This window comes from Panthera leo, chromosome A1 (genome assembly GCF_018350215.1).
Source record: "Panthera leo isolate Ple1 chromosome A1, P.leo_Ple1_pat1.1, whole genome shotgun sequence".
Classification (NCBI taxonomy): domain Eukaryota; kingdom Metazoa; phylum Chordata; class Mammalia; order Carnivora; family Felidae; genus Panthera; species Panthera leo.
The window spans coordinates 234,871,705-234,895,898 of record NC_056679.1 but is presented as its reverse complement, the minus strand read 5'-3'; the positions used below and the strand labels follow the sequence as shown (position 1 = coordinate 234,895,898).

Below are 24,194 nucleotides of genomic sequence, written 5' to 3'. Positions count from 1 at the left end.
CTCTGCTCTCCCTGACTTTTCCTTTGTGGGCGCCTCTCCCGCCGCCTCGGCTCGGCTCCGCTCCCTATTTTGCTCAGGCGGCGCCGCGGGCAGCCCCAAGCCGCGGAGAGGGGCGGGGCGAGCTAGGGCGGGGCGGGGTCCTGGCTGGGCGCTGTCGCGCTCGGGGGCCGCGCCGGGTCGCGTTTCTCTCTAGTGCCCGAGGCGGCTCCGGTTGGGAGAGCCCTTCGCCAGCTCCACGGGGACCTCCGTGCACGGATGGACCCGCCCGGACCCGGCGGGAAGCGGCCTGGCAGGCGGCGGCCCCGGCGGCGTCAGCAGAGGGAGGACAGGGCCCGGGCCGCGGGTCCCTGAGGCGCGCGGGCCCACCGGGCCCGGCGTTGGCACCATGATGCCGGGCGAGACCCATTCGGCGGCGCCCGGGACGGCGGCGGACCTCTCGCGGTGTCAGGGCTGCGCCTCCCTGCAGCAGGTGCGGCGCCTTCCCGGGCCGGGGGCGCGGAGGAGCTCGGCCGGCCGGGGCGTGGGGCTGGGGGTCCCGCCGCGCGCGCTGCGCCCGCTCCACGGCGGAAGCTCCCCCTCCTCCCCTGCCCGCCCCCCTTTCTACTGCAGTTGTATTGGGAACCGCCTCCTTTGCTTTATTTAGGCTTGCAACCCGGCACTCGTTGGCCGGGATGCGGTGGTGGTAGCGGGGGGCAGCGTGAGCGAGCGCTGGCGGGGCCCCTGGCTTCACTCCCCCAGTCTCAGGGCTTCCCCGGGGCCGACGGGTGATGGGCGAAATGCTCGGGGCCGCTGCCTCTCCGAGGACGAGGTTTGGGGCTGCTCTGGCTCATCTTGAAATATTTCTTGCCCGGAGGCAGGCCGTGCTGGTTGGCGGGGAGGGTCATTCATCAAAGGCGTGTGCACGTACTGGAAGTTTCTAACAGCAGGAGGGACTGTTCTCTACGGTGACAGGAGAGGAGTTACTAGTGTCTGGCCCCAAGTCTTGTGAGGTAGTAGAAACGGTCCCAGGCACTTGTGTCCGACCTGATCCTCTTAGCTGTCTGATATCGAGGGTCTCTTAACTTCTGTCAGCACCATTAGTGGTAAAGTGGGGCCCCTCCCTGCCCTACCTACTAGATGTCATGAAGTTGTCACGCCTTCTGCCTGGTGTTCTAGGCACCAGGGACATAGTGAGCAGAACACACGATCTGCCTTTATAAGTAAGACTCGTGTGTGCAAGTAAGACTTCACAGGATTTTAAGGATTGGGAGGAAGACAAAGGAGGAGTTGGAATGGTGGTCTTGCCTCTTGGCGGTGGTGGGGGCAGAGGGTTTTTGAGGGGGTGAGGTAGGGAGACCTGAATGTTGAGCCGAAGAGCGGGAGAGGACCTTCCTGCGTGGAGGGGTCAACATGGAGGAGTCAACAGGTGGGATGTTCGGAGGTGGGAGGGAGCAGTGGGTCTTTGGGGAGCAGAACAGTGTCTGCTTGGCATGAGCACAGTGTGGAGGGGAGAGTGGCTGCTGGGATGAGACCGGAGAAGAATGTAGGCCAGATAGGCCATCAAGATAAGGTGTTTTTTTGTTCTTTTTCTTTTTTTTTGAGGGCGCTATCTGTGAAATGATCCCAAATGTTAAGTGTTGAGAGCAGGGGAGAGAGAAAGGGAGTCCTGCACTGGCAGGAAAATCGTTTCTGAGCTCAGCTGCTGCGCTGGATAGGTGTCTATAATGTACTTTTATTTTCCCTCAAAACCCCAGGAACTTGAGTGAAGGTCTCTTGGATCTTTCATAAACCGCATTCTTTGGGCCACTTTCATCCAAAACTATTTATAGGTAACCTGCTGTGTTTTAGGCAGCAGGAGGAAAAAGGCAAACATTCTTGATTTCTTGAGCTTCTATTTTAGGAGGTGGGGGAGGGAACAGATTAAACAAGTTACATGAGAAAATAATAAATACGTTGGAGATAAATTAAAGCAAAGGAGGTAGAAAGAACAAATGGGCCAGGAAGGGGCCACTGGCTGGTGGAATTTACGTAGGAAGCCCTGGGAAGGCCTCTCTGAGAAGGTTCTATTTGAGCAAAGGGAGTGAGAGAACGAACCCCGTCGACATCTTGGGAGATGAGCGTCCCGTCCAGCAGGCAGATCAGGTGTGGACGCCCGACACAGGAGCATGCTGGATGTGCTTGGGAAGAGAAGGCCAGTGTCGCTGCAGTGGAGTGAACGTGGATGTCATACCCCTTCTAGGCTGCGTAACAAAACGCCGTAAAATACAATGGGAGTTCATTCCTCATAGTTCTGTTGACTGGGAGGTCTTAGATCAAAGCACAGGCAGATTTAGGGCTGGGGGGGGAGGGGCGGGGCGTGGTTCTGGTTCCTGGTTTGTGTCTGTCTGTCTTCTCGCCGTGTCCTCACCCCGTGTAAAGGGAAGGGAGCTTTCTGGGGTCTTTTGGAAAGGGCACTAATCCCATTCCTGAGGGCTCTGCCCTCATGACCTAAACACCTCCCAAGACCCCACCTCCAAACGCTGTCACATTGGGGATCAGATTTCAACCTGAGAGTTTTGGGTGGAGTTTATTAGCAGTCAGGGAGTCTGATGAAGGCAGAATGAGGAGGGCCTGATTGTGGGGCTCTTCTGGACCACCGTAAGGATTTTGGCTTTTACTCTGAAAGAACAGTGAGCTGTTGGAGGCTTCTGTGCAGAACTGGTGTGAATTCCACTTTTCAGCTGTGGATTTGGTCCTCCTTCAGGAGTGTGGTTCCTGGTCCTCTGGTAGTTGAAAGTAGCAACTGTAGCTTTCTGGTCGTGTAGGCCGGAAACTAAGTGTCATCCTTGGTTCCTGTCTTTCTCTCGCATTCTGCATCCAGTCTATCAACCCATTCCCTTGACCCAGCGCGTTCGTTTCCCCCCACTCCTTGCTCTTCCCCGCTGCTGCCAGCCTGTGTGACCCAGCGCGATCTCTGGCCTAGAGATTCTCGCTGAATCTTGCCGAGGACTCCCCCTCTCCTGCCCTTGCCGCATTCCCAGACTTGGGTCTCAGAACAGCAGTAGGAGACCTGTGAAGTCTCTTCAATCCAGGGGCCTGCAGACTGGTTCCGTGGGGGGCAAGGTCATCGGGATCCAGGCTGTTGGCAGCTCCTCCCCTGGCCATCGCAGGGCACGTGCCGTGGGGGCAGCAGGCAAGGAGCGGGCATGCTTGGGCTCCAGGGAAACTTGATTCACAAAAGCAGGGCCTGCTTTTGGAGACCTCTTCCCTAAATCAGGACACTCCATTGCATTTGGGTTTTTGCCTGGAACATCTTTTTAGGGGAAGAGGAGGATCAGATACGCGTAGAGCCTCGAGCAAGTCTTTAATTTTGCAAAGTGAGGCTGGGAAAATAGGTTTGTGGCAGGCGATTGAAGATCTCGTTGGTCACCACCTTACAGTTCTGCGTTAGTTTTCTCAGCTTAGGGACTAGAGCGAGGTCTTGCACGATTGCCGCGTAGTAGCCGTGTCTTCCCTAAAAATAGCAGGTGGTGATGTGCTGCTTGGACTGGAGGGGGTGCCACCAGCTGTGGTACATTAGTGATAACAAAAGCCTGGGGGAACTGAAGCTTCCCAGGGATGGGAACAAAGAAGAAAAAGGTCTAAATGTGAGAATCTACAAAGAGGAGACGGGTCCCAGGTCTGGGAGCTAGAAGACCAGAGAGTAAAACCTGAGCAGCTGAGCACTGGTGGAGGGAAGGGAAGTAGAAACGCGGCCGGAAGAGACGTTGGAAACGTGGGAGTGAGGTTCTGGAACGACCGCGGGATTGGGGATGCCCAGCTGCAGTCACACGTGGTGTGTGTGGCGATTTGTGTGGTACACGGTGCCCCCAGGTGCCCAGGGGACTTCTAGGAAAACAGAAGTGGCCCGGAGGGGTACGCTCTGTCACTTACGGAAACTTTGGAAACTTCTGCGGCAATCATGAGACGAGGTGCTGTCGTGAGGGGTCCATGAAGGGAAAGCTGCTGACGGAAGGCAAGTGTGGACCGAAGGGGACAGAAGGACACAGGGAAATGGGAGCCCGCGAAGTCAGGGTGGGGAACGTGGAGAACAGGGAGCAGGGATCTGACAGCCTGAGCGGGGTCACCTTTTGGAGAGGCGCCTCAGGACCGCAGCGGGTTCCACACTTGAGGCCGCCTTGTGCCAGAGAAGCTAAGGGGGTGCCCTGCACAGAGAGGGTGGCCTGCTGTGTAGTGTCGCACAGCTCCCCGCATCTCGCACACCGTGGGCAAGCAGGCAGGTGTCATCCCTGCGGGAGGCGGGTGCTAGGCCTTGGTTCCGGACCGTGGCGGGAAGCTGGCTGTCTGTCCTAAGTCCCGCGGTCCTGTCCTTGCACTGGAAATCTTCCCTCCTGCCCCCCTCCTCCTGCCCACTCCGTCTTTCTCTTTCGTGGTACCCTGCGGTCGGCGCTGCGTCCCGCAGGGTGCGGATTAACCACATCTTCTGCATCCTCTGTGTTTTGTAGTCTCGTGCCTCCTCTCCTGTCTCTTGTCACCCTCAGTGGTGATAATGGTTTGTCACTGAGCTCTGGCCCAAGGTGCGTATGGGTTCCTGAGTGTGAGACGCCACGTGATCCAGTGTGGGTCCTTACTCTGTTGCCAGTGACCTTTCTTGAGCTGGTTGTTTTAGGTCTGGCACAGGCTGCTTTGTTCTGGTGGAGGCGAGGCCCCCTTGCCACCGGTTCCACTCCCTGCGGAGCAAAACCGTTTAACCCTGGGAACCCTGACGAGAGGCCGAAGCACATGATGATCCTTTTGCGCTCGTGTCACTGGACTGGATGCGGGACAGATGCTCTCTGGCCGTCCTCAGAGCAGAATCGAGCCTGTGATTTATGTAAACTTGTGTTGGACTGCCACTGATAATTGCCTGTGGTTTAGAACCTGAAACCTGTTCTCTCCTAGACATACTGTAAGTGCTTTGTAAGTGGTTGTGTTACGAGGGACACTCCCAGCATTGTCGGTCGCTTAGCAAATGTGTGTGCGTGTCACGTCATGGTATGAGTTTGGAATACAGTCACGGACAGAAGGGGCTTGAGGCTCGTGTTCTAGTTCAGGTTACAGATGGCGAGAAAACCACAGAGCAAGTGTAGGAAACAGGTACCACGTTGGGGGATGCACGGGGTACCCCGAGAGCACCGAGGGGCGGGGCAGCGGAAGGCGGCTTCCTACAGGAAGTGAATCTGAACTGAGGTCTGAGGATGATTCTTAGCTGAGTAAGGAGAAAGAGTGAAGGGAGAGTGTCGTGGCCCGAAGGGGGGCCACGTTGTCCTGCCTTCCCGGGAAGCGGAGCCACTCAGCTGGTCTGGCGGGGAAGTACCCGGAGCAGCGCTGGAGGGGGGCGTCCCTACCTTCCTGCCGTGTTCCCGGCCACTCGACGCCAAGGAGTCCACAGGGGGGTCCTCGCTCACCGCTCAGGAGACACGCTCCGCTCTGCTGGAGATCAGTGTGGACTTTAAATGATTGCAGTTGATAAAAAGTTGACCAGGACGAGGAGGCGGAGATGTGGCACCCTGGAGAGGATTCAAGGCGAGCAGCGAGCCACATCACCCCCAGCCTAGGGGTTATTGGATTACTGTGATTTTTAAAAATAATTTCTTTTGAGGAAAAAAAAAACAAAAACGACTTAACTTAGAACGTACAAGAAAGTCGCCAGAATAGCACACGGAACTCCGGCATTCTCTTCACCCCACTCGCCGATTGTCCAGGGGTTTGCTCGTGGGCCTCGTCCCTGCTGTGCACACACGCCTTCCCTGCCCTGCACGCTTCGGGCTGTGTTGCCCTGAAATCCGAGCACCCTTCAGCATGGTGAGCCCGCTGCCCTCCAGTCCTGACGCGAGCGTCGGTGCAGCCGCTCGCCCAGTCCCTGGGCCCCTCGCAGTTTGCTTCCGGGCCAAGGAGGAGCTTCTGCCTCTCGCTGGTTCGAGGCCCGCTCAGGAAAACGTGTTGTAGAGCACTCGTGTCTCTTCAGCCTCCTCCGTGGAGTCTCTCTCTGAATTTCGTGTCCCTGAAAGCTTCAGGAGCATAGCCTGTGTTCTCGTTGGCGGGGTCTGCAGACGTTGTGGGGGCCACGCTGTGTCAGGGCTCCGCGAGCCCACACCCGGGGTCAGGGGTTGGCCAGGAGCATGCACGTGAGCGCGCCGTCCTCCTCGCCCGGGGCCTTACGGCCGGAGCGCACAAAGCAGAGTCTGCCGGGCGGAAAGGCCCTGGGGTGGGGCCCTGAGGCAGCCCAGCGAGGGTGACTGGACTCAAGGGACGTTACCCAGCAGTGCTCAGTGACACACACGGAGTGTCTGCTGGGGGCTGCTCGGGCGGATACACGCTCAGATTCCAGAAGGAAAGCAAGTTTCGGCAGAAACCACACCGCAGGTCAGCACAGGGAGCCACTCGTAGCATCGAGCGAAGGGTGGGAACCCTCTAGAATCCCAATTCCCCACGCACCACCACGGGCACCCTTGTAGCAGGCCTTGCTGGGGACAGTCTCAGACCTGCCGTGTCCTTTGTTCCCACACGTGCCCCGGGGGGCCGAGGGGGTGCTCCCGCCACCTCGTGAGCCGAGGCCAGAGGCGCCGCGAACATCGCACCGTGCACGGCACAGCCACCGCAGACAAGAATCTGCCAGCCCGGGTGGGAGTGTGGAGGTCGACCTGGGCACCGTACTTCTCCTGTCGCCACCTCTGCTAACTGACTTGCTGTCTGTCTGCACGTCTGCTGACCCCTTCTGTGGCGGTGCCGGTTTCCTAAAGGCACCTGCCCCAGGCCCCCTGCCAGGTTGTCCCGCCCCTCCTCGCCTTGTGCCCTCCGCCACCGCTCCCGTTCCACGTCTCTAGGAGAAGGGAGGGAAGGTAAGCAAACGGTGGTGCCCTTTACTTTCGTCAAGTGTTAGACGCGCGCAGTGACCGTCCAGAGGATCTTCGTGGATAAAATTGAAACAGCGCGCTGTGGAAGAGTACGTGGGGAGTAAGTCGGGGTGACAGGACGTGCTGGTCTGGGAGCCGTATTGGTGGACGAGTGAGTAAGTGCGACGTAGGGCTGGAGGGGGACACAAGGTGGGGTTAGCGATGGGGGACCGCCGGGAGGAAGCCCGAGCCTTCCGGCAGACGTTGCGGCGCGACTTCCAGAAGCGCCAGACGGCTGGGAGAGAAGCCGCGGTCCCGGGAACCCCGTCACGTCAGCCTGTCCTGGAGGGGAGCTCCCACACCTGCCTGCTTCCCGAGGCTGGGCGGCGTAGGGCCGTGTGCACTCGTAAATGAGCGAAAGTCACTTAGACACAGCCCGCTGCACACTCACAGCCCCGAGATGTGCTGGTTAGAGACGGTTCGGACCAGATTGGAGAGACACAGAAGACTTGTCAGGGTGCTGCAGGATCTGCCCGGATTTGAGCTGCCGTGAAGGCGGGCTCAGAGGGAAAAGTCAGGGCCTCGAGTGCTGTGGTTTCGTCTTTGCATCGTCTGCTTTTCCCCCGTGTGGTGCTGTGTTTTGTGGTTTTCATTTCTTACCCGTAGCAAATGTGGGTGAACACAGGTTAGAGAGGTGGCCAGATGGACAAGATGTGTCCACGGATGGGCAAGAGCCAGCAGCCCCCAGCCCCACCTCCCTCCCGTCCCGCTTTGAGTTGTTCGCGGTGCGTGTTGTAACGAACCTGAATAGCGTGAAGTGACAGACTTGTGTTGCTGCTTCTCGGTCTTCGGTGTCAGGCGTCCTGTCGGATGGCTGACCTCGGCAGGTGCACGCTGAGCTCTCCTTGCAGCCGGGACCCTGCTGCCCCTGAGGCCCCTGCCCTCCCTCTGCTCCCCTGCCTTCTCAGCCCGTGTGTAATTTCGGTGCCGTCCCTGCTCCGAGCGGATGTTATTCTGACTGTATGGTCTTCAGAGCTGTACTCGAGTAAATCATGATTACTTTTCCTTTCTTGTGTTTTTTTGTTTGTTTCCCCGGATGAGTGATTCTAGCCTTTATTCAGCTTGCTCATCTTGAACATGTTAAGGACTCTTTGCTGTATGCCAGGGACGGGTTGACCCTTTCCTGGCTCATCCTGTTTACTTCCTATAGCAGGCCAGCTCTGTCCCTCCCAGTGCTCTGTCTGCTTATCTATAGGATTGGAAAGGGTCCTGAGGCAAAGGGAGGCTAAATAAATCTGCCCAAGGTTCCCGGGCTGGAAGGAGGTGGGGCAGGAATTCGAATCCAGCTGTGTGGGACTCTAGAGGTTTCTGGAATGTCTCTTGCATGGTACTTAGCACTGTAGAACGGCATCTGGAAGCAAGGTGGGGAAGATGAAATCCACTGGCAAAGAACTGGAAAGAGGATGGGAAAAAAGGAAGGATCACTTGTGCTTAAAAAGTCATAATTTAAATACATGGTGCGAACCAACCACATTTACTTGCAGCTCTCTGCCAGTTAGGGCAGAAACTCCTCAGGGCTTTCATTCCGCCAGATGCTCTGTCGTTTTCTCCTTAAGGGGGAAATTCCGTGCAGAGCCTTGGGGCCTGCTCCTTTCCGGGGCGCAGCCGCCTTCTCGATTCTCGTCACCTCTGTCTTTTGTGCCACGTCGCCTTCTCTGGCTTTACTCCAGGAGTTTGGGGGGGTCACGTGTGGTCATGACCTGCAGTACCTCCCTCAGTAAGGATGTCTGCGAAGTAGAACTTTTGTAGAACTTCTGACTGGGAAGAGTCTACTTTCAACTAACTTGAATTTATGTAAAATCTTGTTGGAAGAAAAAACCAAGAATGTCAGTTTTACCACCCCAGCTGATTGCTAGCTTGCACAGAATTTTACCTTGGAATTCACTTTTCCTTCAAAACTTTGCGGGGTTCTAGGTTTCCAGATTGTTGTGAAGGCTGAAGCCATTCTGGTTCCAGATTCTCTGCATGCGACTTGGCTGGTTTCATTTTTCTCTCAGGATTCCTGTAGGGTCTTTGCTGTGTCTCCGATGCCCTGAAACCTGGTGCTGATGTTTCCTGGTTTGGATTCTGTTTCTATTTATGTGCTGGGACCTTTCAGTTTGGAAATGTCTGGCTTTGGTTCTGAGATTTGTTTTCCTTGAATATCAGAATGACTTTGATCATCTGTCCATCTTTCCAATTACTGTGTCTAGAACTCTTATTTGTTGGGCATGTGGGATCTTGCACTGATAACTTTAATTGCTTTTTATTTTACTTTGTTCTTAGGTCTGTGTTTCGTTTTATCTGGGGAACTTTTATTTTCAACTTTATCCTCAACTCTTTTAAGGTTTTTATTTTGCTTTCCTGTTTTTAATTTAGTTCTGACAGTTTTATTGAGATACAATTCACATACCATAAAATTCATCCTTTTTATGTGTGCGATTCAGTGGTTTTTAGTTCGGTCACAGTTTTGCAACCCTGTCACCACTTTGTAAAACACGTTCCTCTCCACCCGAGTCCCCCACCTCGCCCCTGCCAGGAACCTCTTAGGCATTAGCGGTCATTCCCTGTCTCCCCCGCCCTCGTCCCTGGCAAGCGCTAATCTACTTTCTGTCTCTGGATCTGCCTGTTATGGGCAATTCACATGAATGGAGTCATACAGCCTTCTGTGAGCTCGTGTGGGTAGCGTGATGTTTGCAGGGTTTACCCCTGTGGTAGCGGGTGGCATTCATCCGTTTCATTGCCGAGTAATCACGTTATGTGGCTGTGTGACATTTTGTTTATCCGTTTCATTAGCTTATTTTTTACTTCTTTGTCTAGCGTGACTAATGCTGTGAACCACAGTGTGCGGGGTTGGCAGGGACGTGTGTTTTCGGTTCCTCGGGGCACGGACCTAGGAGTGGAATTGCTGGATGGTCAGGTGATTAACGTGTGAGCCCTTGCCCAGCTGTTCGACGCAGCTGCACCGTTTCCTGCCCCCCACCCCCGACTCGGAGGGTTCCGGTCTCTGCATCCTCACCAGCACTTGCTGCTGTCTGTCATTTTGAGTTGTTTAGCCGTCCTCGTGCGTGTATGTGTTTTTAATTTTTGAGAGCTATAATAAAGTTCCTAGGAACTCTGTATATTCCTTTTAAAAATACTGTTTCGTGAATGTAACATCACTTAACCTCCGCTCATATTACCGTTCTTGCAGTTTTCGTCTCAGTTTTTATTTACTCCAAGTTGCTTTGTCTTCTTTTGGTCTCTCTCGCTCACGTTCAGGGTTCTCTCTGATGTGCAGAAATCCTTGATTATTTGTTCGTGTTAAAACTGTTGGCTAAGGTGCTGGCGGGAAATGCTGAGTGCGGGGCTTCAGGACCCCGGGCTTCACGCAGAAGGTCTGGCGGGCCGTTTATTTGAAGCAGATCTCCTGTCAGTGCCTTTAGATCTCATCTGCAGGCTGGTTATACTTCCTCCGACCAAGTGTGGTCAGTCTCCTGCCCAGAGGGCAAAAGGACTGGCTGCCAGCGTCTGGGAGCTTCGTGGGGCCCGGAGGTGGTCAGCGTCCCCTCTGTGTTTAGGAGCGGCTCGTCCCTTTGTTTCTGGCACTGCGTTCAGTGTCCCGGGCAGAGAATTCCTCACAGCAGACCTTTTCCTGGATGGTGGCAGAGAGGTAGGAATTTGAGGATTAAATGCTTGCAAGAGAGCTTGCGACCAGTTCTCACGTTAGCGCCGTCTGCCGGCCTCTGGTCTCAGAGGAACCTGGTGTCCCTGTTCCCCACCCCACCCCCCTGCTCTCTTGAGCCCCTGAATCCGTGTTCTTGAATCTGCTTTCCAGTTGCCATTGGTCTCTTATTCTGCCCTCGTCTTTGTGGGTCTTGCCTTTGGTGGAAAGTTCCTTGACTTCAGTTTCAGCTGGTTTTTAGGGAGGGCGTAAAAGCAGATGCATTCCTTACCCTCTGGGCCCGGAAGTCTGTTGCTACACCCCAAATTTGTTAATGAAAGATTGTTTCTTCAACGTGGGAGGCCAAGTATACATTGAATACAAAAATAAATGGGCCCCCTGTTGCCCTTTTGACCTTCAGCCTTGAGAGTCTGGATTGTACCCAGCACCAGAGCGGTTAAAGCTAGAAATACAAAATACGAAAGCATGAAAGTACTAGGATAGCGTAGAGGAGAATCCTTTTATTTTGGCGTCATGGGTGGGATAGAACTTTCTAAACACATCAGGAAACCGAAATTTTGTAAAAAGTGACGGATTCAACTCTGAGTATTTAAAACATATACATGCCTACGTGGGTGTATTTCAGCGGTCACCCGACATACCGTATGTGCATTTGTAACATTTAATGAAATGTCACCGTGCCTTAGATGTGGCAGCCCCTCGGAAAGGGCAACTTCCCAGTGAGCAAACAGTAGGAAGGAGCTGTTAACTAAGAGGAGAAGAACTGTGAGTAGCCGGCAGAGATTTGTCAGTCACGCTCCTAGAGAAACACAGATGAAAAAATAAGGGCCCTGATGGGGCGCCTGGGGGGCTCAGTCGGTTGGGCGTCCGACTTCAGCTCCGGTCGCGATCTCACGGTCCGTGAGTTCGAACCCCGCATCGGGCTCTGGGCTGATGGCTCAGAGCCTGGAGCCTGCTTCCGATTCTGTGTCTCCCTCTCTCTCTCTGCCCCTACCCCGTTCATGCTCTGTCTCTGTCTCAAAACTAAATAAAACGTTAAAAAAAAAAAAAAAAAAAAAAAAAAAAGGGCCCTGAGATTTGCATTGCCCGTAACTGTCCCTGCTGCAGGAGCCTGTCTGCGCTCGATCCTAAGGACCGGGAGCAGTGTCTCACAGGGGATGGGCAGGGACGCTCGTGGGGCGCGGGTGAAGGCTGAGGAGAACCCGCGTGTCCTGCGGTGGCCCCTGGTGCCCTGAGCACACCCAGTGTCGTGTGTGGGAGCGGTTCCGGAGGGAGATGGGCGACGTGGAATCGAGGTCTTTCATTGGGGGTGGGGCCAGAGGAGAGCTAAGATTTTTTCTTTATGTCTTTCAGTGTATACGGTTTTTATTTTAACGATCACGTTACGCGTAGGACTGAAGAAGGTGCACGTGGCACTGTAGAGGGAGATGTTTCTTTAATTCTCAGAATCATTTGGATTATCTAGAAAAAGGTGTTTTGGTATAATCAGTGAAAATAAGTACTTATTTCTGAAATATTTGCTAATGAAATGTGCAGACGTGAAGGGGAAAAAAGTCACTTAAGGAAAAAAATTTTTGCTTTTAAATCTTAGAAACACTTTGAGCAGTGTAATTAATGATGTTTTCCCTGTCGATAGTAGCAATGTAGAGCCGGATTTGTAGTTAGTCCCTAAAATCTACAGATCCTTATCAAATGAGTTTTTTTTATTGAATCTTGTCCCTATTTTAATATTCCTACTTGTCCTTCCTGTGGTTTTTTTTAATTTTTAGTGTGTGTGTGTGTGTGTGTGTTTGTAACTTCTGTGTCTTTTTGGTTGTCTTCAGTCCCTTCAGAAACAATGCAGAGTAAGTTGTAGACTGATGATTACTGGTAGTTGGTGAGCTAAGGTAGTGACTACTCACCCACCAGACTCTGTCGTTGAGAGCACAAGTGACGGCCTCTGCACGGCTCCCTTGCTGTCGGGAAGAGAGTGTCATTCGCGTAAGAATTCAGAGAGATACAGCATGGGTTCAAGATCACCCGGAGTCTGTGGGTCTGTGTTTATAGGTAGAGTGAGTAGCGTCTTCATTTCTGCTTTTATGTCACAGAGTGAATGAACAGCATGTTTGTGTTTCACAATATGTTACACAGAGAATCTGTGTAGAGTAACTTAAGAAACAAGTAGCTGACTGTAGCTGTTTTTGTCTTTCAGAATTTAAACGAGTATGTCGAAGCATTAATTACCTTGAAGCAAAAAATTATTAATACAGAGTGAGTATGTTTTCAAGTGTTTGGTTGAACTTCATGAACCCAGCGGATGAGCCGGAGCAGGTGGTGTGTTAGACCCCTGGGCAAAGAGACCTTGAGTCTGTCACCTGGGGCCCGCGTGCTGAGGGTCACAGTGCAACTCACATTGCGGTACTGGCCCACAGCCCTTCACAGCCAGCCTTACAGCTTGGGAAGCGATCTGGGCTAGACAGAGTGGACATTTTGTTTCAAGCTGTTTTCTGTCTTTAAAGCCCTCGTAGCTTTAGGACTGGACCTCAGGTTTCCTCACAGTAAGTGTTTCATAGTCATGGGATGAGATTTAGTCTTTTTTTTTTTTTTTTTTTTTAATATTCTAAAAGTCACATGGATTTATAGGCTAGGATGTTACTCCAGTCAAAGGGATTTAAATTAAAAGTTCATGTATCAGTGCAGCGCTGCTTCTAAGGAATTGAAGGTGATGTGTACGTATAATATACATATATATTCGATATATGATACAGTTGCGATATATATGCACACACACACACACACACACACACACACACACACGCACGCATACATATTAAGCATAAATTTGTTGCCAGAAACCTAGGAACAAGGGTGCCTGGCATATTTTGAAATGTGATTTTAACAATGTATTTTCCAGATCAAAAAGGTAACGTAATTCTTTTCTTTGTTGCAGTAATTTATTAACAGAATATCAGAAGAAATGTGATGATATCCTTTTACCAGCTTTTTCCTTCGAATTTTAACATTTACATCTTTATAGTTTCTTAATGAACCGTGGGGATTTTCAGTTATCTTTCGGGAGGTGGGATTTACAGCCTCTAAGGGAGGAGCACAGCGTGGATGTGAGTCTCTTCCTGTGACCGCGTGGAATGACAAAGACTGTGAGTGTCCGTTTTAGAACAGTCTGGTTTTGTCCCTGGCTTCGGTTTTCTTCAGGTTTCCTAACTTTCGAACACGTGGGTCTCTTTCATTTGTCCTGAGGAGGTGTGACGTATGTTCTGCGGGTTTAGGAATAGCGTGAAGCTGAATGTGAGAATGTTCCGGAATTTCTGAAAGACTTGCCCTGTAGGAATAGTCAGAATGTTGGAAAATTGACTTTTATTAATTAGCTTTCTGATTTGTAGAGAATTACTATAGATGTTATCCCTCATCGGGGTGACTTGTGTTGACAAGACAGGCGTGGACTCGTGGTCAGCATTTGTTCAGTAACCGTCGAAGTATTTTGTTGCGAGGGTGCAGATGGTGTGTGTGATTCATTTTTCTGCATTTTGTGGTGAAAACATTCATCACGAAGGGAATCTCCCCCGTAAAAAATAGCACAGGTGTATTTGTGAGGATTCGCTGAAGTTCAGCTTCAGTCTCGGGACACATTCTGCTGTTCAGCTTTGTCGGGAACCTGAGGCCTGCTTCGATACTCTTTCTGACTTTCCTGAGCTTGTGTGTGATCACTGATTGTTTGTGTTGGTGCTTCCGTACCTAACTTGTGTGATTCGAATAATAAAATGAAGGCATAAGCTTTAGACTTATTTTTAGTACTGGATTTTTATGTTAAAAACAATAGGTCAGTGAAAGCCCCTTGTGCTTTATTTGTTGAAATTCGCAGTCTGTTTAACTAAATGTATATTATGGTAAGAGCAATGATATCTTTGATAGTAATAATATCTTTTATATCTTTGATCATGAAAGCTGAGCAGAAACAATTAATAGAAATACTTTTAATTAGCTGAATAGGGAAATAGGCGATTCCAGCATTAGAAGAGTATATACTTTCATTATATCCTTTTTTGGCATAAATTTTTGAGGTAATTAACACATGTAATCTAGCAGGAAAACTGATTCACTTTTCAAAAATTTGTCAAATTTTAAAGTCAAAATTGTTAGAATAGTTTATTAAAACCTGGTAAGCCTCGGGCTTAATTCTTGAATGCGCGTTCTGTGCTCTGATCCTCTGCGGCCTAGCTGCGTACTTGGCGTTGGTCCCAAGTACGGACTTCTGTACCTCGCGTGGGCAGTAGCTTGCTCTCGCAGCCCACGGTGCTCGTGGTGCAGGTTTAAATGGCTTTATTTTGTAACTTCATTTCCTACTTTTTTGTGTAATTCTGGTTGTTGTGTTAAGTTTATTTCCTTTTTCTGAAGGACAGAGAGTATATTTTATTTTTCCTTTCGATATTTTTGAACTTTGCTTTCTTGCAAAGACTGGTAAGAGTGAATATAGTCCTGGATCTGGAGCAGTCTGTATTCTGGGAGGAGGATGGAGGTGTGATGTTGTAGACATTTGCCACATTGTGCTGTAAACGTGGAAACTTCCAGGAGGTGAAATTTAAAGGGATAATTGTTTTGTTCTTTTAGCACGTTTTCCTGGCAGCGTGAGATGGGGGTGAAGTGATCATACCATGGACGCTGTCAGAGTAAGGTCGTCTAGATTTCCTGTTCTCCCTGTGTTTCTCTTCTCCTTGCTCATTAAGTGTAGTGGTAGATGGTTTGTGCAAGAACCTAAACTCTTGTTTGCTGCAGTTATGCTGGGGACCATCTGAGAAATCCAGGGTAGGTTGTTTCAGGATTTTGTTACTTACAGGATTGGAGGTGTTGCTCGTTGGTTGAATATTACCTTGTGTTTATTCTTGGAATTTCATATTAATCTGTATTAAATTGAATACCTTGTTTCAATTTAGAGAAGTAGGTGTTTTGACTTTAGGTACATGGTATGGTAAATAGAATAACGTAGTAAAAATTTTTATTGCTGTGTTATAAATGGCACGTGAAATAATTGTTTTCTAGGAATTGTGATCTTGCCTGTATGTATATTGAACAGAGATTATTACAGATACTTTTAAAGTGAGTTTAATCTTCAGACAAGTGTCAGTAGATAAAACTCTCAAGAGTTTTCTTTAACAAGTTTCACAGCTGCAGTTTGCAAGAAGGTAAGCTACCTGTTTTCATCGTTGTTTTGGGGTAGACATTTAAAAGACTAGATTTTTTAAACAGACTCAATCAAAGTGTCACATAGGATTGATCCATTGTATACAGTGTTGCTTTGCTGGTCATAATAGAAGAAGATTTACATTTTTATCCAAATCAATTTCTTACCAAGGTCTTAAATTACAGCCTGGCATTTGACTTTTCAATACTTGAACCCATGGCATTGCCATTGAAATGAAGTTTACTGTTAATCAGATTGTGGTCTGTATGAATTGGACTGTTAAGTGCGGTTATCTTGTGCATCTTAAACAATTTTAAACGGACTTAACATTTAGCAGTGTCTCATATTCTGAATACATTCGTCACCTAGAAGAAGGCAAAACATTGTTATGACCTGGATCACAAAATTGCCCGGCACTTAGTTTGAGTAAATGGAGATGACTTCCAGATCGGAAAAGCCAGAGTATCTGACAGATTGTTCTTTAATATATTCTCCGTCAGACTGAGAGCGTCTCAGGTAGCTGTTTCATATACTTTTTATTAGAAATAGACTATCATGTCAAAGGAACAAAGGGCAGCATGAAGGTCATGTTGATGTAAATAGAGAGAAGGCATTTCAAATGAGACATTCTCTTGTTTCTTTTCTGGTCCAAGTTAGAGAAACCAGGAAATCATCAGTAGGTCTGTTTAGTAACATGCTGGAGATACTTTTGTCGACTGACGCTAACGCATTGTCCATTTTTAGAGAGAACAGTACTCTGCATCACCAAGTGGAACAGATGCTTCAGAAGATCTCTCCTCTGCAGAAATGTCAGGAAGAGCTGGGATCTTTAAAAGCAGAGCTAGAGGAGAAGAAGGTACCTGAAGGGATTTTCCCACAAAGCTTTACCTTCCGTAAACTAAGGTCTGCTTATTCACTGTCATTGGAATGAGGGGGCATTTTACGTCTTCACAAAGGAAACAGGTGCTAGTCAAGAAGCATTAAGCGTATTACTATTTTTAGAGAAGGTCGCACGGGTTGATTCATGGCTTGGTCCTCATGGTAATTGCTAGCCCTATAATGCTGTGTTCATCGCTTCTGTGTTCTTTGAGGTTCTCCGGAGGAACCTGCTAACTGTGGGTTTTTAGGGCTATTGCGTGCCCTGCGTTGATTGCCTATTCACGTTGGTCTTGCTTTAGTTATAAAATGAAAAGCAAACATTCAAACTTAAAGGTAGAGAGATCATGTTCTCTGTTTCAAAATCAAGTTGCAGTTGATTTAAAATTCCGTAAACCTGGGGGGTGGTGGAAAAAAAGTGCTGTAAACTTGCACTTCAGTATGAATTTCGGCTTACTCTTCCCAGGAGTCTTGGGAGAGAATTTATGGCTTTTACAGGTACCCTAAGTCAGAGGCCAGTAGAGTCGGTTGCTTGGTTTGCTTGAGACATGTCGTAGCTAAGCTGGGACAACGCTGGTCTTCTCAGCCTGTTCTCCAAGCCCTTGTCACCGTAGTGTCTGTGCCTCCCAGTCTTCACCTTGTGCTGTTCTAGCAATGCCGTGCACCGATCGGTTGTCTGACCTGCTTCAACAGTGACCGGTCGTAATACTTTTGTAGAAAGTCTTTATTCTGTGTCGAACGATGCAAAGAAGGTGAAACGGAAACAGCCGCGACGTTGAATCTTGGCTGCCTCTGACACATAATCATGTCGGCAGCCACAGCCGAGAGGAAGCAGGAACGCTGGCGTCAGACCCCAGTGACAAGCCCTCATCCGTCACTCGTTCTCTGTGGCTCTAGAGGAATAAGTCAGCTGTGGATCCTCAGACCCCTCGTGTACAAGGGGGTCGTGAAACCCCTCTCGGAGCTGTGGCAGTTAGAGACCCCGCATGTGCACGTAGTAGGAGACAGTGCTCGGTGACAGTCTTTCCCGTTCTGTGCTGGCCATCAGGACATACACGTTAATGGGTGTTAACACATTCTTCCCAGTTATCGTTAAGTATAATGGTTTGTTTATATTTTTGTATGGTAAAAATGATAGCTTATATTTATTAAGCTCTAAAATTTCCTCAGATTTTGTTGAATTTTAACTGGTTGAGACCAAAATATTTGCTAATCCGTATTACAGAGATTTGGAGTTGCCCTAAAATTAGTACATTTTCACATTCTTAGTAGCTTTCTTTGATGAGACTATTAATCGTGTTAAATTTACGTTAAGGATCTGGTTATCTTTATTAAAATGTTCAAAGAATTATATGGTGGTTTCCTGCCTAATGTATGTATTCATCTGGTTAACATCTTACTATTAAGTGATAATAATTTTGCTGGTCAAGGTCAAAATAAGTTATCACTGATGGTGATAAGATAAGATATGTTATCTTTTTCCAGAGTTCTCTGAAGTTGTACCAGGACACTCATCAGGAGTATGCTCGTGTGAAAGAAGAATGCTTGAAAACAGATGCTCAGTAAGTGTTAAGATAACTGTGCAAATCCGGTTTTCCTTTTCCAAAAGAGCTGATGCTTCCATCCGTCCCATTTGTCTCCCTGTCTTTGGGATCTTGCCTGTAACTAACCTTGTGGTTGTAAACGAGTCGGTCCTTCAGCCTTAGTCTCCACATCTGTAAGACGGAGGTCACACCTCGCGTGAAGGTTATAAGAAGGACTGAGAAGCCTGGGCGCGTTGAAGAGCTGCACAGAGAAAGAACTCCAGAGTTTTTATGTCTGCCTGCGCGCGCACGCACGCACGCGTCTCCGTGTGCCTTCGGACACGACCGTCAGCTCCTTGCCCTGTGCCCTGTGCGGTGGGGTCTTTGTCACCATTAATAAAAAGAGCTGTCTGAAGGCACCCGGTTGGTCACTTCCCCGCTCCTCACAAAGCTTGGGAGCCACACACGCAGTGCGGTGACGTCGATCCGACGCGGTGGTTACTCAGAGACGGTTTCTCGGAGTTTCCCACTCGCTCCGACTGCAAAGTCTGCCTGAAAACCGGTGCAGCTCGGCGGCCCCTGCCTCCTGGGCCGTGGGGCCGTGAGCACTGCCGGCACGTGCGCCCCAGAAGTGCCCCCGCCCGCATCCGTGCCGCACCGCTCGCGGGAGCCCGTCTGCGCGCCTTGGCCCGGCCTGGCGGCGAGGCCGCTGCAGTTCCGGGAAACCCCGGACTTGGCGGAAAGAGAGTTTTTTTAGAACCAAGGCACGCTAAGCCGCGTAGCGCTCTCTCGGGTTTCCTCTGCCTTCAGAAAAGTTGCCGGTGATTTCAGTGGTCGAGGCGCGAGGCTCGTCATGACCGATCATGACCGACGTGCCTTTGTTGTGTAAATTGTAGCGATTTAAGAAAATCTATGTACCGTGAATTGTAACGTACGTGTTTCTGGTTTGAGAGCTGACCGTTTTTACCTTTTTAACTTATAAAATTGTCTCAATAGGAAGAAGAAGCTAGAAGCCAAGGTGAAGAAGCTGGAAGGTAATGGGCACTGTTGTCACCTCGCTGGTGGGGTCACTGCTCTTCTCACCAGTCCCACCGGTGACTTCACAGGGTTGTGGTGCTTGGCCCGGTGGCTGCGTGGTTCTCGAGGGCGGGCCCTGAGTGGCCGCGCCGAGGGCACAATTAGCGGGAGGGTCGGCGGCAACGCTCCCTTCCGGGGGAGGAATAGGAATATGAGCATACTGTGTGGCAAATGTCTGAAACGTGGCCCAAACTAGGAGCGGCCTGTGTTTTTACCTTAAAAAGCAGCAGTCAGGAAAAGGATTTAATTCAGGAAGTTGAGTTTGAGGAGGCTTTCTCATTGTTCCCTGAAATAAGAGGTTAGTAGAAAGAAAATACTACTTCTCGTGCCAGGAAACTTGATGTTTTTAGACAGTTTTGACACATCCGTGGAAAGGTTCCGAGAAATTGCCTGCCCTGGGTATCATCCCTTTGTCTCTGACCCCCTCCCCGCCCCAGCGTTTGGATTCGGGCTCCTGGTCTACGCTGAGTAGGCAGAACACAGAGGGACCGCGAGAGGGTCAGCTGAGTCCTCACGGGACGGCTAATAGCCCTTTCAGGAACTGATCTCAAGATCTTTCCTTTGGGTTCTTTCCCCTTTCGTTACGTGGTTGGAACACGGAAATACATCAGGGAGAGACCAGTGGGGCTTTGCGGGTCTCCGGGTCCCCCTTTCATTCCTGCGTGGGCTGTTTCATCAAATGGATCCCACCTTCCTTCAGAGCGTGGTTCATTTTTCATGTAGTGAGGAGTAAGAATTTCAACGTAGTTGGATCGGGCACAGAGAAGAGACTTAGCTGAAAATATTTCTCATCATTAATTTACCTAGACTGAGCCTACATTTTTAGATTTAAACTCTATAAATATTTTAACAAGTTTTCCTCTGATTGGGTTTTTGCACAAACACTGACAATATGGTAGTAAACACGATATGACTGTGTTTGTTAAGTGTTGCTTTCTCTTGCTAGTGTGTGGAGAGAAGTGTCTATTTTAGGAAACGTTTCAAAGACATCTGAAATGCCTGGGAGACTGTGTATAGCTCTTAGAACAGATTTCCTTTGAAGCAAAAGTGTAGCCTTTATTTCCCGTGTGACAAAAATATTTTTTCCTCGTAAGTGATGTGGCATAATAATCAGGTAAGGAAATACTCAGGCTTGTCGGAGCAGTCAGGGGTGGATCGTTACTGCAGTGGTTTATGGGAGTTTAGTTTTCATGGCGGCTGTGTCTGAACATATTCAGATGAAGTCAATGCTGGTTAGATTCTTTTTTTTTTTTTTTAATTTTTTTTAATGTTTATTTTTGAGAGAGAGAGAGAGAGACAGAGCATGAGTGGGGGAGGGCCAGGGAGAGAGGGAGACACAGAATCCGAAGCAGGCTCCAGGCTCCCAGCTGTCAGCACAGAGCCCAATGTGGGGCTTGAACACATGAACCACGAGATCATGACCTGAGCTGAAGTCGGACGCTCAACCGACTGAGCCACTCAGGCTCCCCTAAATTCTTGATTAATGTATTTGGAGCGTGTGCTTCAGAACCAAAAGCCAGATTGAAGAATTTGCTGAAGATCCAGGGAAGAACTGTAACAATTCCTTAAAAGTACATCTAGAGCAAAGGCACTCGCTAGAAGTATGTACTTGAAGGGAACTCCAGGAAGGCATAACATAGAAGAAGCATGGCAAAGATTGCCCCCCTCCCCAATACAGAGGTGGTAGGAACTCTTCTGAGATGCAGCCACGCTTCTGACACGTCTGAAGCGTGAACGTTGCTTCTTGCTGAAGAGCAAGGGGGAGCAGTGCCCCTCCTTCTGGAAGGCTCATGTGTATTGGGTTCTTGCCTGACCAGAGGGCACGGGCTGGCTTGTGCTGGGATCGGAAAGGAGTCTTAGGGTCTGAGCCAAGTCTGTGGTTTCACAGATAACAGTGTAAATGCGAAGCGTTCCTACATTTATCCCTGACCGATAACACGCTGAAGGAGCAGCGACTTACAAAGTTTGTGTTAAAGTTCTGTGAAATAAGGAAAACTCAGATTATATTTTGAGTATTATGCTGACGGTAGTTGTAAAGTTGGTAAATTATCGTTCTCTCTCTCCGTTGCACTCTTGAAAGAGGCTGCTGTTAAGCAAACTCAGGACTTCAAGCAACTGAGGACTGAGAAGAAGATACTCGAGAAGGAATTTAGGAAGACACAGGTAACAGATAATAGCACACACACGTGGGAACTGCCAGCCTCGGGGCTTCGTCCTGTCCGTCAGCCCAGCGGGTCCTGGTCCCACGGGAGTCAGGAGCGGGGCCACCCCACGAAAGAGTCCGCAGGACCCGCTCAGCTCCCCGTCTCACATTGGGTGTGGGGCGCCTGCGCTCTGTGTCCCCCTCTGTCCCCTACAGACACTGGCAGCCTTTTGTTTTCACAGGAACGGCTGGATGAATTCTCTAAACAGAAAACTGCAAAGGGTGAGTATTCACTTCATGCCTACTTAAAAATCCTGGCTCGACATGCAGTGTTCTTTATTAACAGTCTTCTCCTCCATGATTTTAGAGTTGAGACATATCGGAACACAAATTTCAAGCGATTCTTATGGAAGCATAGATAAAAGTGAGTATATTACAGATTTCTTTTTACTTGTGCGTGATTTCAGTGGTTTGGGAGGTGGCTCGCTGCTCTCACCTGTAATTAGGAAGATTCTGAGGTTTAGCGGGTGTTCATGTGCGAGGCGTCCTGTCCTGTTTTAGGTCTCCCTCAGGTCTGCACGTGTTACCACCTTGCTGTCTGATCAAATAAAATAGCGAATGAAAGACTCAGAAAGCAATATTGTTTGGAAAAGGAAACTGTCAGAGATATAATTTCCATACTTGTCAATAAATAACTATAGTTTTCTTACGAAGTTTCTCAAGTTAATTTATAAACTTTCTTAGGTGCCAGATGTGTAACGATTATTAAAGTCAGGCAGGAAAACTGGAGTCAAAGCCCTCTGCTGTATTTTTGGAGGACAGAAGCATTTGGGGGAGGCCAGCATTTACACAGGAAAGTAAAAGGGCAGTCGTGGGGGAGCGAGGGGTTGCATCCGTGTGCATTTGTCGTTCGGTGTGTTATCTTGTAGGCAAGAAGGTCTAACTGTGGAAGTTGAGAAATTGGGAGTTTTTGCTTTAATCTTCCTCTTTATTGTTTGATCTTTGGCCATTTACTTTCCTTCTTTTTTCTTCACTTTTATTTTTCTTGAGAGAGAGTGAGAGTCAGGAGGGGCAGAGAGAGAGGGAGAGAGAATCCCAAGCAGGCTCTGCACCATCAGCGCAGAGCCCGACGCGGGGCTCAAACCCATGAGCTGTGAGATCATGACCTGAGCTGAAGTCGGAAGCTCAACCGACTGAGCCACCCAGGCGCCCTTGTTTTTCACTTTTAAAACCTAGATTGTGAATTTCTGCTCTACCTGTCTCACACTTTCTCGGGAAGGGATGGATTGAAAATGGTAAATAAGTAACTAATGGTATTTTCATTCACCAGCGTGTTATTTCTCATCCAAACGGAAATTACTAAAACCACTCGTGTCGTTCTGGGCGTGTAGATAGTGTCTCTTCGGAAGTCTCCTTTACCTTGTCTCTGCTTCCTTTTTTTTTCTTTTAATTCCGAGCATAGGACCAGCTTTTCCTGGGCTTGAGGCTTTAATAGTTGACGCCTTGCAGTTGCCTGGACCCCGGTTGGCCGTTCACTGCTCTCGCTACGTTCCGTGTGCTCTCACCCTGCTCTTCCTGCCTTTACATGCGGGAAGCCAGGCTTTGGGCAGACGTGCTGCCCAGGGAAGCAGCGGGCACACTGGGCTGGCCTCTCGCAGCCACCTGCCGGCTGCCGGTGTCCCCGTCTTCTCTTCTGCGCTGACGGGTGGTTGAGGATCTGATGTGCTCAGGCCTCACCGTCTCAAACTGAACCCTCCCACCCCATCCCCTTGGCTGCTCTCTAGCCCGGCTTTGTGTTTTCTTTGGTCTTTTGCCTCCCCTCACCGTGACGCTGAGCATATTGTCTGCTGTACGTTTTACTTCTTCTAAGTAAGTGAAGTCTTTGGGAATCTGTGAATTCTTTCACTGAGGACCTTGGTGGATTTAATTCCCAAGTAACACTTTTTCTCTTAATACACTCTTTTGGCCCTTCACACTTGTTTGAATTACACACGTATCTGCTTATATGTGGGTATTCTTATATGTGGGTAACTACAGTACAGCACTGTGAATGTTTCTTCTGAGTTTTTAACAACGTTTTCTTTCTTCTAGCCTACTTTACTGTAAGACTACAGCATATAATGTGTATAACATAAAATATGTGTTATTGCCTGTTATGTTATCAGGAAGGTTTCAGGTTAATAGTGGGCTATTAGTAATTAGGTTTTAGGGGAGTCACAGTTACATGTGCATTTTCAACTGCCGGGGCTTGGTGCCCCTGACCCCCATGTCATTCAAGGGCCATCTATACTTATGAAAGAATTCATAAGTTTGAGTATTGGGTTGACTTCATTTTTAAAAAGTCTGCCTGAATGCCACATTTCCCTTTTATTCCTTCTAAGTTCCATTAAAAATGGCAGGGAAAGAAAAAATAACACAAAACTCTCCTTTAGAGTTAAAAAGGGGGGGCACCTGGGTGGCTCAGTCGGTTGAGCGTCCGACTTTGGCTCAGGTCATGATCTCACAGTTCATGGGTTCAAGCCCCGCATCAGGCTCTGTGCCGACCGCTTGCTCAGAGCCTGGAGCCTGCTTCAGATTCTGTGTCTCCTTCGCTTTCTGCCCCTCCCCCACTCACGCTTTGTCTCACTCTGTTTCTCAAAAATAAATAAATGTAAAAAAAAAAAGTGTATGCAGTGGAGGAAGATGTAAAGCAGGTGGCGTCAGTTGGCGATGAAACCCAAAACGACAGAGAAAACGGCAGCCCTCGAAAAGCAAGTTTTATTGCAGAAGCCCTGTGTTGCTTCCACTCAGGGGCACGGGGAGTGGGAGAAAGAGCAGGACAGGAGAGGTTTGCCAGGTAATTGATTCAAGGGTGAACATTTTG

General features: G+C 49.4%; 1 protein-coding gene across 2 annotated transcripts in view; it reads left to right on the top strand.

Annotated features, from left to right (window-relative positions):
- The first annotated feature begins 177 nt into the window (after positions 1-177).
- The window catches only part of ICE1 (interactor of little elongation complex ELL subunit 1), a 55,791-nt gene continuing 31,774 nt past the window's right edge, over positions 178-24,194 (top strand). For both annotated transcript variants that reach the window (XM_042953499.1, XM_042953508.1), the window contains exons 1-10: positions 178-469; positions 12,728-12,786; positions 13,466-13,500; positions 15,695-15,713; positions 16,457-16,568; positions 18,074-18,150; positions 19,108-19,145; positions 21,269-21,351; positions 21,574-21,613; positions 21,699-21,755. In XM_042953499.1, the coding sequence (XP_042809433.1) occupies positions 386-469; positions 12,728-12,786; positions 13,466-13,500; positions 15,695-15,713; positions 16,457-16,568; positions 18,074-18,150; positions 19,108-19,145; positions 21,269-21,351; positions 21,574-21,613; positions 21,699-21,755 (604 nt within the window). In that variant the 5' untranslated portion in view covers positions 178-385. The remainder of the gene's footprint in view (positions 470-12,727; positions 12,787-13,465; positions 13,501-15,694; positions 15,714-16,456; positions 16,569-18,073; positions 18,151-19,107; positions 19,146-21,268; positions 21,352-21,573; positions 21,614-21,698; positions 21,756-24,194) is intronic.